This window comes from Pantherophis guttatus, chromosome 1 (assembly GCF_059756535.1).
Source record: "Pantherophis guttatus breed Tessera chromosome 1, ASM5975653v1, whole genome shotgun sequence".
Classification (NCBI taxonomy): Eukaryota; Metazoa; Chordata; class Lepidosauria; order Squamata; family Colubridae; genus Pantherophis; species Pantherophis guttatus.
In genome coordinates, this window is record NC_142063.1 from 142,404,608 (window position 1) to 142,419,571 (window position 14,964).

The window sequence follows — 14,964 nt, forward strand, 5'->3', positions numbered from 1 at the left end:
AATAATCTGAACCTGCATAGAATATACATAGAAAAACCTTGGGACTTGGGAAAGTAAGTTTTTTTTAATTAAAATTGTCCACTCTATTTTATATTGTAGTATTTCCATTGTGCCATGACACTTTTTTTATTTTTCTGCAGAAGGTTAACACATCCACCCCTGTGAGAACAGTGAAACCGTTTGCTTCTATTAACTGTTTCCTAGCTTTCTACACAACAAGCAGGAGAGAGGCAGGACCCTATTTCTTTTAATTTAACTTCCTGCTGGTTTTGTTGTTATTAAATAAAATTCAAGGCTGAACTGACTTGACACCCTCTTCTTGAGGTATTTGAAAATGATCTTTTAAAGTCCCTTGGGCAATAAAAAAAAGAACTTGACTCCTCCTTGGGACATTGAAAAGTTCTGAGATATTTTTCCATTCCAAAGTGTTCGCCCTTAGTTCCACCTACCACAAAACAGCTGCTGAAACCACAAGGGAGGACACAGGCAGACAGCTGTCATATTATGAATCAGACATGAGCTAGGAGCAAGGAAATGAAATTTACCCCTTTGTCTCAAGGACAATGCTATTTTTCAAACCTTTTGTATTTAAATAATTCCCTATAGGGAATACTAAGCTATATATACATCAGTGGTGGGTTGCCCCTGGTTCGGTCCAGTTCTTGCAAACCGGTAGTAGAACCGGGGGCCAGCTCCGCCCACCCACCCGGATGTCGTCATAGACGATCTGCGCATGCACGCGCGATCCCATTGCAAACCGGTAGTAAAGGTAAGTACTGATATACATGGATGCTGGAAGAAAAGCATTACCATTACCAAATGAATGGAAGTTAACCTAATTCTTTGTCCACCCAGCACACTTTTGTACATCCAACATCAAGAGGGATTGAGATGGGCAACTTCTTACCCACCTGAAAGTCACATTTCTATTGTTTTTCCCAGCATGGAAATGTATATGATGCAATATTAGGTGTAACCGTTATACAAAATTAAAATTAGAAACTGAGGAGTAGAATTCATTAGTCTGGAGGTACACTGAACAAATACGAAAATCTGCAGTTCATTCTTAATGAACTAAATTGGCTCCCAAGAAGTGAGCTGGAATTCTTAAGTCCCAGAATCTCCAATCTACAGTGCATTGAACTATATCCAGTTCCTATTTATACTCAATTATTCCTGCCAAACTGAGTGTCAACATATGGTGCATTAACAGCTGGATCAATTATTAATATATTCTTTAACAGAATCAGATTTGGTCTCAAAAATATTTCCTGGAGAAAAAAAATGCAAGCTTTAAGTTCGAACTGCATAAAAATTCAGAAAATGCTTGAAAGGATTGGCTGCAGTTGCTTTGATCATGCGATTTAGGAAGTAGAACATTCAGACCTATATCTTGATCTTCTGCTATTGTCCCATTTGAGGTTGACGTAAAACAGTTTGTTAAGATGACTTTGGATCAACTACTGAATGTTACGAATGTGTAAATTTCTTGGCTATATCCATGATATTTTAAATCTATCAAAACATCAAACTGAATATTTCAGAGCTGGCTAAAAATTATCATTTAACATTGAAAGGAAAAATGTATACCCGGCTGATTTGCACCAATATACTTTTATGTGGTGTGTGTCCACATTTGAAGTTGTTGGTTTTTTTTTTTCAAATAGGCAAGGAAGAAGTCTTGATCAAGAGGGTCCTTTTTTAGGAGTTTCCCAGGTCTATTTTCCCTTTTACTTTTTTATCAGGTTTATTAATTTTGAGGTAACATATTTTTAATACTTTTATCTTTAATTTTTATTTTATTAATTAATTAATTCAATATAACCATTTATAAGCTCTACCCATGGCAAAATTATTGTTTCATCCTATTTGCAAGACTTCTATATCACATGCCCTCGTTCAAGCAAAAGGTAGTATAGAAGATTATCAATGTGGTTTTTTCAGTGTATACCGCTGTTCATTTTATTAGCAATTAGAATTTTCTGATTCTTAGTTTTCCCAAACATTTCTCATTAATAACTGCTGAGCTGTAATAGCTAGAAACCCTAAAGAAATTCTCTTGCAATCAATTCACCTGTCCAAAAGCAAAATTGTATGGGGCAGCTTGCCACATACAAAAGTGTTAAAAGATATCTGAATATTTGAAAGCAGGTGAAAATTAGACATTTGCTTTGGCAATTGGACAATTGCACATTTACAATGAAAGACTTTGGACTTTCCTTTAAGGGAGGCAGAAAATGAGTCAGCCACACAAAAAAAAAACAGGGATCAGTTTTAATTGTGAGCAGTCCTATGACTACTTTAATTGGAGAAGGCATTCTGACCTCACAGATGAAAACACTATTTAAGTTCTGCCAACCAGATGTTCCACTAGCAACTAGGCAGCTGCGAGCAGTGGTTTTCCAGGCTGCTTGAACAGAAGGTACAGAATATTAAACCGAAAAGATGATTGCCTTAACTTTTCTTTTTGCCTTATTATGGGATAGAGGTTTTAGCTGGGGATTCAAGGATGGCGTTCTTCACAATTCTATTTGGTTAGGTAAGTTGATTTTTATTTTGTTTGTGCTTCTATTAATAAATGTTTAACTGCAGAAAGAGCTACTATTTCTTATATCAGTCCCTGCATTTTGTGTAGCTTGCATTAAAGGTACAAATCTTTACTGAATAATAGCACCATTCTTTATTTTCCATTTTAAAAGATGTTTGTGCAGAGATCTGATTTAAAGAAAAGGAATGCCTCTGAAACATGAGCTGTGAAAGCGATGCGATCTGAAAGCTTGAGCTATACAGAAAGCTAGACCTCTAGAGATGTGTATGGGGAAAGAAGAGACTTAAAGAGAAACAGCTGTGCAAGATACAGATCAGCCTTTCCTTTCCACGTAAATAATTCCTGGAAATATTGCCTAAAACTATAGTTTCCAGGTAGTTACATGTCCTTCCCTGTACTGCATTTGTCTCCATTGATTAATTTAGATTTCCTAACATTAATTTAGATTTCCTAACATGGCAACTCTCAGATGAGTTTGTTGACAGTTTCCAATAATGCCCAACTAGCATGGCTCAAACAGTTGTACAGTAGTTGATGGACACTGTAGTCTACCCAATGTGAATGGCACTAGATGTGGAAGGCAGTACTATTTCTTCTGCTGCAACTCTTCTCTTTCCTACCTCTTGGGTCATACTGTTCTACTCGTATTTTAATATTCTGGAGCCATCTCTGCTTCAGAGAAACAGAGCTTTGCTTATCCTGGTACAGAACTGCAGAAGGATCAGAATACGGGTGGCCCTCCACAGCTTACTACATTTCTCAGCATTTTTCATCCTATAGCATGTTGACTGAAGTTGCTGAAAACTGAAGTTCTCTAAGGCCTAGATGTTCTCCCTCAATCAACTTTTGGATACAGTCAGATGTTATGGATTGGGGGGGGGAATTATATGGCCCAAAAGGTATTTCATTCTCTCCTAAGCTCCTTTTGTACAGATACCAGACTTCTAAAACTTGAAAGCCACCCGTGAATAACAAAACAACCTTCCAGTAGGTAAATGAGGAAAAGAACAAAGCAGCATGAACACCTAAAATTCTGGGGGTGGTAGGGTGGATTACATCTTAAACCACCCACAGTTATTGGAGCTGCATAGCCTAGATATTTAAATCTAAAATACAACCTCATCATACTGTATGCCCCAAAGCTGCCAGCTGGTTTCTTTTCCACTACAGGCAGCCCTTACCCCCACAAAATAGAAAAACGTACTCCTTAACCAGAAAAACATCGTCTGTCCCACAACATAAAGATAGTCACATCAAGTATTCCTCCTGTCAAGCTCAACACTCGGTGATTTTAGCAGTAGCATAAAAATGGTTGGCTACTGCCAGCCTCCAGGATATATTTGCAATCTAATATACAGCCTTGGGATTTTTCTGGGAGCGTCGTATCCAATATTAACTAGGCCACTCACCTTGTTTAGGTTTTTTTGAGATTAAGCCTAAATGTGGTTTGTTTGGTTTGGGTTTAGCCTGGTGTTGTAAACACAGTACTTGTGATTTGTAAACTACAGATGATGGACTCAGAGATTGATTCTGTGGTCAGCAGAGAGGACATGTGATAACAAACTGGGGGAGGGAATCTTAGCGTATTGTGAAGTGCAACTTTTCTTGGTTTCCTGGTTTGGCGTATTGTGTATATGCGTATTGTATAGCAAAACAATAGCGTATCGTGGGAAACTTTTCCTAGTTCAGACATTGTTCTTTCCAATTTTTTTAAAAAAGGATTCTGGCAGTGTAAGCAAACAGAGGGTAGGAAACCTTTTTATTTATTCATCTTACTGAAATATAATTGCCCATTCACTGGAGTGGCACCACTAGTTCAAACCCCAGTTAAAACTCCTCTTTCCAATTCCTCATTCACAACATAAGATGGAGAAATACTGGAAATGTTGTTTTCTGCTGGGGGGTGGAACAGATATTAGCCTGAGGAAACCCTCCAGAAGCATATTTTAGGTAGCTCTTGCTAATCAGAATAGTGCTGGGTTGGTGGAGGAACCGTATATCATTAAAAAGCAGTTTTGTATGTGTTCCAAATAATTTTATCCAAGGGCCTGGTTATCACATTATGTTATTTCGGAATGAGTTTGGCTTGGTTTCAGTTTAGTGTTTTCTGTGAAGTCAGCCACTGTGATTCATAAACCACAGCTTATAGATTAATGAATGGGGAGAAATCTGCAACTCTTCCAGGCCCATGTTGCTGGCCCAGAGCCCTTCTGGACTGACCTGCTAAAATTCATCATAGCTGTTTGTTTTGAGCAGAATATCCTGGGCCAAAGCAAGACGCATGATAGGTACACTGAGCTTCCACGAGATAACTTAATGTTGCCTTTAAACCACTCCCTTGCTGGTTCAGAATGGAAGCATTATTTCAGAAGTTATTTGAATGATAGTGGACAACGTTCAGCCATCATGACGTCTCGCTAAGTTGAATATGCTGCGTTCAACACAGAATATCAATGCCCACTGTTGCAGAGGGAAGCAGAAAAAGATATTTCTTGGAGATGGTGTGGGGTTTTTTGGGGGCGGGGAGGGCAAAGAGTGGGTTGAAGGATCAGTTTGGCTTGGTGCTTAGTTTCTTTCTACTTATAAGGATAGAGAGAAAGACATGGTAATAGTTCAGTGAAACACATGTAGGCCTGAAAGCTTTTGCATTGGGCCTTCAGGCCTGCCACATTTACTGTTGTGGGAAACTGGGAGGGGGGATTGTATAGAGCATGGGTGATATGTAGTCATAATAACATTCCTTTCTCAGAGAGTCAAGAACATCTTGCCCTGCACCTGGAAAGGTGTGACTGGGAGGCATCTCCAGTTGGCACAGTGCTTTGATTAGAACATGTGATGGACATGTGGGACTTGGACTTTTTTTTGGGTGGGGAAAACCTGGAAGCTTTCAGATTTGGGTTTTCCCAGATGTGCCAATATGACATCTCTAATAAAATGGAACTTTGAGGAACTTCAAGCCTTGGAGTCTTCTTTCGTTGGGGGTGTTTCTTGGAACTCGACACATGCAAGTTCATGTCTTTTTAAATATTAATTCATCTTGTGAAAGGTTCAGTAATCTTGTCTGAAGATGAGGCTTGGGTTTCATAGACATCATCCGTCCCCCCGTCTTACAAAGAAGAATACATTTTTTAATTCCATTTAGCAGATACCTTGTTGTCTTGAGTGTTATTCAATGCATGGCATTATAAATACAAAAAAAAAAGTATGTACTTATTTTGCATATGACAACATTTACATATGCATGTTACCCATACCCCATTTATACTTGCTGTTGAAAATAATTCTTGGCTTGATATGGGTCATGCCTAGAACGCATCCCGAACTTCATAATCCTTGTGTCTTGACAGAATGCTCTGGTCACGTGCTCTTCCTTGTTTTTTCCGTCTACTCTTTTTCTAATTTTATTTTTAATACTGTTATCACTTGCTGTGGAAACTTTCTTTTTAAATAGAAAAAAAAGTCATAAATGTCTAAATAAGCTGTAACTTCCAAAAGTGAGACAGCTTCCATCCCATATCCACGTACAACATTGTAGGCCTCTCTATAAAGAGAGGAAATGGAATCCTTCAGTAATTCTCTCACATGTGAGGGCAAACACCAGAATAACCACTTTTCATTAAAACAATTTAAATGCAGATTTGAGCACTTGGAAAGGAAAACATTAAGTAATATCATTATTTATTACATTCACATCTTCCTTCCTTCAAGGCTTGAGGCAATTGCCCCTTCCACCTCAAGCCAAAAGATAATCTCCCCCCCCCCAACACTGATTATGTTCATATGACACACAACCAAAAAAACTCTGATTAAATGAGCATGCATTTTGTCCTCTCTGGAATGCATGCTTTTTAACCATCATACTCCAATATGTCATTTAAACTGGGGGTCTTAGACTTTGCAGCAGTAGTGGGTTTCAATTTCGGCCGCTACCGGTTCGCTCGTGGGTGCGCACTTGCTCGTATGCGCAACGCTTCTGCGCATGCGCAGAGACATCCAGGTGGATGGGCAGAGCCTCCCGCTGCCACCACTACAGTTTGCCCAATCCGGGGCAAATTGGTAGCAACCCACCACTGACTTGCAGCCTGCATGCTGTACCCAGACTTCCAAGCTTTTCTCTGCAGTCTGTATCAGTATTTGGGAAAAGATAAACCGTGCTTACATCTTCAAGTTGGCAAGAACTACCCCAAAACAAGAGAAGAAAGAGTACTAGACTGATCGGCTGACAAAGATAAGGAGGGAGAGAAAAGAGAAAAGGAGGGTGTTTCTAATAGCTTAGGAGGATTTAGGTAGTCCTCAATTTATAACAATTTGTTTAGTGACTGTCTGAAGTTACAAAAGCCCTGAAAAAAGTGACTTATTACTGTTTTTCAAACTTATGACCCCGTGGTCATGTGATCAAAATTCAGGCACTTGATAACTTATTATTTATTTAGTGTATGGTAAAAACATGACAGAAGAAAAGTAAGCATACACACACAATCCATGTAATTATATACAACTTCTATGGAGGTATGGCAGTGGCCTCATAACTGGATGTCCAAATCAGTTATCCAGCTGATTTCCTCTGGCATTGCTTCGTGCAGTTCTTCTAGGGAACCAGGGGACTCACGTCATGGGCAATCTTGCATGGTATGTTTAATAGTTTGCATATCAGCCTCACAATTGCAAGAAGGGGACGTTTTCTATCCCCACTGATCCAGGACAGAGGCACTTCTTCCAGTATCACACCTAATTCTGTTCTATTTCAACCAGACAGAGCAAGGCAGGTCAAAACCAGGTGGATTGGTAGAGGGATCACTGATGATCAGGCAACAAGAAGGTATCCTGGACCATTCCTCTCTCCAAGCATTGACAACTGACTCATATTTATGAAGGTTGAAATGTCCCGGGATCATGTGATCCCCTTTTGTGACCTTCTGACAAGCAAAATTAATTGGGTAGCCCAGAGGTGGGTTTCAGCAGGTTCTGACCAGTTCTGGAGAACCAGTAGTAGAAATTTTGAGTAGTTCAGACAACCAGTAGTAGAAATTCTGACTGGCCCCGCCCCCATCTATTCTCTGCCTCCCAAGTCCCAGCTGATCGGGAGGAAATGGGAATTTTGCAGTAACCTTCCCCTGGATTGTGGTGGGAATGGAGATTTTACAGTATCCTTTCCCTGCCACGGCCACCAAGCCATGCACACAGAACCGTTAGTAAAAAAATTTGAAACCCGCCACTGGGGTAGCCAGATTCCCTTAACAACCGTGTGACTAATTTAACAACTGCAGTGACTCGCTTAATAACCGTGGCGAGAAAGGTTGTTAAATTGGGCAAAACTCAACTATCTTAAAAACTATCTGCTTAGCAACAGAAATTTTGGGGTCAATTGTGGTCATAAGTTGAGGCCTACCTATAAAGGCAACAAGCTAAGGCAGTGGCTGAGTTACCACAATACCCTGAACCCCAAACAGTTCCAATCTTGTGCCATCTCAGCCACTGGATCCTTTCCCTTTCTTAAAAGCTTCATGCAGTTCAAATGGAACTTCAATGCCATCCTGATTTAAGCTACAAGAGGGAGGCTTGACAGACATGGATTGCTAAGGTGAATATAGCTGTGGCATCTCTAAGCCAAAAATAAAATAAAATTGATGTTCCACCATGAAGGAGAAGCTCATATTCCCATGTATTACTCCTGCTGGTTGCCATAGTAGAGAAGCATAAATATGTGCAAATGGTGTTTAGATTTTCACATCCTATTAGAAAAGAAGCTTTTTTCTCAAGCCTCCCAGGGAGAAGGACTTCCTCAAAGTGCTTTGAGGAATGATATCCAGATGGGACTCTAATGATATCCAGATGGGATTTTTTCCTGTGCTTTGATACCAGAGCTTTCAATTCTCCATCTCCCAGATACAATGCACTCTGTAGCAGGCTTTACTATACCTACACTATTATAAAAGTATAAAGTGGATTGTTGTTGGTGAAGAACAAAATCCAGAACAGTGGTGGGTTGCCCCCAGTTTGGACCGGTTCGCAAGAACTGGTAGTAAAACTGGCAGGAGGCCCCGCTCACCGCCCGGGATGTTGTCATCGGCGATCTGCGCATACACAGAAGGTTCTGCGCAGAAGCAAGGTACGTGATCCCGTTGCGAACCGGTAGTAAAGGTAAGTAGAACCCACCCCTGATCCAGAACCATTTTGATTGATTTATCCTGTATGTATAACTGCACATTGCACAAGACAGTGACATGTTGAGAGAATAGGGCCTAATAAGGCCATCAGAAGATTGGCCATCAAATAGATTTATTTTTTATACAATAAGTAAAAAGAATGTTTTACCCAGTCAACAGCAAGCTCTCATGCCCTCTGCATTGAATTCTGTGAGAGGGTATGCTTTCAGCACCTTTAGGTGCTACCACAGTACTTAATTTGTCTTATTGGGCTTTTTTTCACCTAGTATAGCAGCCAAAATTTATCTCTAGCTTTGTAACTATAAACACCTTTTTTGTTAAGGATGGAAATAGGTTAGCATTTGTTAGATACCATCAAGTTGGCATTGACTCTTAGTGATCATATAGACCAGAGCAGGGGTGGGTTCTACTTACCTTTACTACCGGTTCGCAGCGGGACATGCACAGAAGCGTTTTGATGACGTCGGGGTGGGTGGGCGGAGCCTCTCACTGGTTTTACTACCGGTTCTATAGAACCGGTGCAAACCGGGGGCAACCCACCACTGGACCAGAGGTAGGGAGTGATTGCCCCTTTATGACTTGAGGATTTCAACCTCAAGAATTCATGAGCCAGCCAGGGAGTTGAAGTCCTCAAGTCATAAAGGGGCCATCATTCCCCAGTTCTGATATAGATAGACCTACTCCAGGCTAATCTGTCCATGTTTGACCCCTCAAGCCAAACTCCAACAGTACACCCATCACCATTGTAATTGAATCAACTTACTACTGGTCACCGGCTTTCCCAGTATTATAGATTCTCAAGAGAGATGGACCTTAAAACAATACAATATAACACTTCTTTCTACACCTGATCAGAACCAATTTGCTTGTTTCTCCTTCCCAGCAAACTTTGAAACAGTGTCTGAGGTAAACAAACAAATTTCCATCCCAAATTTCCTTTCCATTTTCTTTGTTCTATCTGACTTAAAGAATTGTCACATACCCTTCTTCTTCTGACCTTTCAATCATTTCGTCTGATAAATCCTTCTTGGCAATTCCATAGCTGGGATGTTATTTTCTAAACTATGACTTGGTTTAGTAAATGTATAGCCTTTATCAAGACTTTTTGAATTTGGAGAACATACTGTACCTTTATGGCATGTGTATCAGTGAAAGAGATTGAAGCACATTTTTAATTCTCTGTGAAAATTAATTGAGTATAAAATTTATTTTTAAAATAAATACGTAGTTTACAACTAAATATCTTTTAAAACTGATATTCAACTGGCTATATTATCTTTAATTATGTAAATGTTATAGCTCTCCCAAATCCCAAATAAAAAGTTGTATATTATGGAGGAAGTAAAGGTTAATGTTATACAAGCATTGATCCTGTTATGACTGCATATCAGGGGTGAAATCCAGCATGTTCTGACAGGTTCTGAAGAACCGGTAGCGGAAATTTTGAGCAGTTCGGAGAACCGGTAGCAGAAATTTTGAGCAGTTCAGAGAACCGGCAAATACTACCTCTGGCTAGCCCCAGAGTGGGGTGGGAATGGAGATTTTGCAATATCCTTTCCCCTGGAGTGGAGTGGGAATGGAGATTTTGCAGTATCCTTCTCCTGCCACACCCACCAAACCACGCCCACCAAGCGACACCACGCCCACCAAGCCACGCTCACAGAACCGGTAGTAAAAAAAAATGGATTTCACCACTGCTGCATATGTACAAGCACTAAAAGAAAATAAGCAAATGTATATATATATATATGGGAAGATAACACTTCTGTTTTCATTTTGCATAAATCCATAATGTCTATTTGTTTCATTTTGGCTTGGCAAATGTATATCTGGCCACAGAGGTTTATTCAACAAGGCATAACTAAAATGAAATATGGCCCAGCATGATGTATAAATAGTCATTAGTACAATTACTGGTCAGTCCTTCGACGAGACAAAGATCTAGTGTAGGATGTTTTTAAGTAGGACCGCACCATAGAAGATTATGCCTTGCAAATAAGGCAAAATCTCTCTCCTTTATCTTTCATAACAGAACAATAGGGCCTTTCAGATGCCTCTAGGCTGATATTGCTTTAGAATTTACTCATTTTCTCATTTTTAAGCTATTTTTTTAACCTGCCCAGATCATTGTATGCTACTTAATGCTATTCAGAGCAGTGGTGGGTTTCAAAAAATTTTACTATGGGTTCTGTAGGTATGGCTTGGTGGGCATGGCATGGCTTGGTGGGCGTGGTTTGGTGGGCGTGGCAGGGGAAGGATACTGTAAAATGTCCATTCCCACCCCACTCCAGGGGAAGGATACTGCAAAATCCCCATTTCCTCCCGATCAGCTGGGACTCGGGAGGCAGAGAATAGATGGGGTCGGGGCCAGTCAGAGGTGGTATTACCAGTTCTCTGAACTACTCAAAATTTCCGCTACTGGTTCTCCAGAACTGGTCAGAACCTGCTGAAACCCACCTCTGATTCAGAGGTTTAATATAGAGATGGCAGGGAAAGCAGGGAGCTCTACAAAGCTCCCATTCTGGCCATTTCTTGCCCCAGACTTTCAACACAATCTGATCACACAAGGTAAGTCTAACAAGCTTACCTGGCTTTCAGAAATTCGGGTGATCACTAAACTGCAAAACGAAAGAAATAGATTTTTCTATATATTTTTCCTGCTATACCTAGTGTTCCTCTGGATTGCTGTACCCACCATGATAGTCCAGGTGTGAGGCCCCAGCAGGAAATCTAATGGAACAGCTCCACAGAAGGATTGAGAAGCAAATGGGGAGGCCCCATGGTGGCTGCTGCTACTCCCAAGTCAGGCACTGCTTTAGCTGTAGCAGCACTGTTAGAGCCAAAGGCATTGGAAGCCCTGGCGATTTCCCTGGAATTATTGTAGGGCACAGTCTTCCTCTTCCAGATGTTCTTTTCTTTCCTGTTGTGAAAGAACAAGGAGAAAGAGAATAGAAATGCCACAGTTGGGCTGCAAAAACCAAGATGACCACCCTCTGGAGAGATGAGAAGGCTTGGGCTCAGAGGCAAGTTTTCCATGGTAACCATGGTGCTTTGAGCTATCCTTTCACTAAAGGAACATCTGGCCTCAGTCGTATCATCCTTCCACAAGGCTGCCCAAACAGTTTTACTTAAGAGGATTTGAAGGATCGGTTGCTGTTTGTTTACGTGGTCTTGTCTGTTCTGTTTTCCACTCTGTTATGGTATGCTGCAAATCACACAGAATAAACAAGCAACTGTCATCCATAACAAATATACCGAACTGGTCAGCAGCATCCCGATGCATGTAGAAAAGGTCAGAGGTGCTATTCAGCAAGTTCTGACAGGTTCTGAAGAACTGGTAGCAGAAATTTTGAGTAGTTCAGAGAATCGGCAAATGCCACCTCTGGCTGGCCCCAGAACAGGGTGGGAATGGAGATTTTGCAGTATCCTTCCCCTGCCATGCCCACCAAGCCACACCACGCCCACCAAGCCACACCCACAGAAGTGGTAGTAAAAAAAAATTGAATTCCACCACTGGAGAGGGTGTGTATTCCAATGCACTACAATACTTAAAACCCTCTTGTTCCCCCCACAGACACCACTGATCATGGTTTCCCCACAGTTAAAAGTAGCCTATGTGGCTATGTTCTTCCTTTTCTTCTGTCCTCCCTTGATTTTTACAGCCTCATAGAGCTCGGTGCCTGAGTCCCAAAGGTGCTTTTTCAAAAGGCAACTGGACTTTCTTTGTTTTTTCTTGAAGACATTTTGCTTCTCATCCAAGAAGTTTCTCCAGTTCTGACTTAAGAAGCTTCTTTTATGAGAAGCTAAATGTTTTCAAGGAAAAGCAAGTCCAGTTGCCTTTTGAAACAGCACCTTTGGGACAACTATGACCTGGATGACTGAGAATCACCATAGACACTCAGTGCCTGAGTTCTCTCATCCTGTGGCACAAGTGGGGAGGGGGGAGACATCTATAAAATTTGCCTGGGGGCCCAGAGAGCTCTATTTGCCCCCTTCATGCCTCTCACCCATCCAAGTTCAGTCAGTTGCTGTATTCATGCTGTTTACATCATTTCTTGGGCTGATCCAACAATATGTCATTGATGGGTTTTTCCAAAGAAACCTGGGAAAGTTACTCATGGTAGATCCTGTGAGTAACCAAATTACATCAGTCTAGTAAGTTGCTACTGTTATGAAATAATTTTGGAATAAACAGAGAACCCTGCCCCAATTGTTTGAGCACGAGAGGGGAGATTCAATCTCTAAATCTAAATAAAATACCACATGAGGCATGGACAATCAATTAGTCAAGCTGGAAGGATGTGAAAGTAAGATAAAATATTTTTGTTTGCGTATAAAAAAACCTAAAACCCTTGTTATCCATCTCCTTACAGAAGATTAGCCAATCCTGCACTAATGTGTAGATTGTACTTATTTACAGGCTGTTCATAACATATCTCAAATGCTATTAAAATGAAGAATGCTGATTTAAGATGACATTGATTCATTATTTATCTACATTTAATTAATTAAATTTAATTATATTTTATTTATTGATGTACATTTCTGTAATAACTACAATTCTATTAGCTCCCTAAAAATAATATGTTTCATTCTTCCAAAGCCCAAAATTTCTAGTATTCTACTGCTATACATTTAATTTTCCAAAATAGCATTCATAGAATGGGCCTATATTATCTGAACATTATACCCTAATCTGAACATTATGGAATAAAGGCGCGTATACTAAATATCTATAATTCACCCCATCGGTACCTATTTTACTTACAATGTTTCTGGTTTCACTTTTAAAAATCATTCTGTCTTGTCAGGGTCCTTACTTCATTCTGTTTTTTAACATTAAAATCATTAATGTCACCCACGCTCTTGTCATCTCTCGCCTGGATTACTGCAATGCCCTCTACATGGGGCTGCCCTTGGGGTACACCCGGAGGCTCCAGCTGGTCCAAAATGCAGCCGCACGGGTTGTTACGGGAGCTTCCCATTACTCCCATGTTACATCTCTCCTGCGCGAGTTGCACTGGTTACCAGTGGTCCTCCGAATCCGCTTCAAGGTGCTGGTGCTTACCTAAAAGCCCTTCACGGCATGGGCCCAGGGTACTTGCAGGAGCACCTACTGCCAGCCTCTCACTGACCAGCGCACTCGCATAGGGCAGCCCTCCTCTGGGTGCCGACGGCCGGGCAATGTCGGCTGATGGCACCCAGGATGAGGGTGTTCTCTGTGAGCGCACTGACCCTCTGGAATGGTTTACCCACCGGGCTCCGCACGGCTCCCGACCTCTGCTCCTTCCGCAAGGACCTAAAGATGTGGCTTTTTGCCTGACCTGCGGGGTGTTTTTAGTTTGGTTTTAATATGGGTTTTAATTGTTGTATTTTTAATTTATCTAAATTAATTTATTTTTACTGTTCTACGGTTTTAATCCTTTGTGAGCCACCCCAAGTCCTTCGGGAGAAGGGCAGCATATAAATTTGACCAAATAAATAATTGTAAATAAAATGTATATGAAATTTGGCACTTATAAAACAAAGTATTAGTCTGCACTGTTGTTTTTGTTTTTAACAATGCCCTCAGATTCATAAAAGCTCAAGAAATAAAAATACTGAGTGGTTGCAGGCCAGTTGATTGCATATATGCCTACCTGTGTTAAAGAATAACCACAATTGGAACTGATAGTCAATCTCCTGGAATGGCAGGATAGTGAAAAAGTAAGTGTGCAAAATGTTCCAAAATATTGTAGAATACTCCATTTACTTTCAGACCATGCCAAATTTTTCAGGATAGTTCTATGATTTCCAGAGTCATTCTGGAGACAATTCCTTGTCTGCACATGAAATTTTGCACAACTCAATCTAGAAAAGATGGAAGGAAGCTACCTCGCAAGTTTACTTTCTGTTAATTGATCATCTTTGGCTATCTATAGCCATTTGTCAACAAGCAGGTTTCCTTCATAATAATTCACAGAATTCAGACCTGTGGTGAGGTTTATAATGTGGCCTACTTGCTCCCCACTTGTTCAGGAACGCTTTGTATCTTTCAATGGATTTTAGGCAAAGGACAGATGAAAGCTAAGGACAATTGTAATTTACTTCAAGGTAGAAAAGGAAGAGAGGAAAGCAGCATAGATTGTATGTACAGAGCAGTTTGGTCAACTTAGTTTTTGGACTAATGGCTTTTGCTGATTCTCTCCCAAGGCTCAATGGACCAAATGATGATACAAAATGGACTACATATGCACGTGGCCTTTCCTT

The 14,964-nt window shown here is 40.6% G+C and overlaps 1 protein-coding gene across 1 annotated transcript in view; it reads left to right on the plus strand.

Moving 5' to 3' along the window:
• The first annotated feature begins 2,282 nt into the window (after positions 1-2,282).
• Positions 2,283-14,964, plus strand: part of TNFAIP6 (TNF alpha induced protein 6) — a 29,626-nt gene continuing 16,944 nt past the window's right edge. The window contains exon 1 of the mRNA XM_034424992.3: positions 2,283-2,539. Within this exon, the coding sequence (XP_034280883.1) occupies positions 2,446-2,539 (94 nt within the window). The 5' untranslated portion in view covers positions 2,283-2,445. The remainder of the gene's footprint in view (positions 2,540-14,964) is intronic.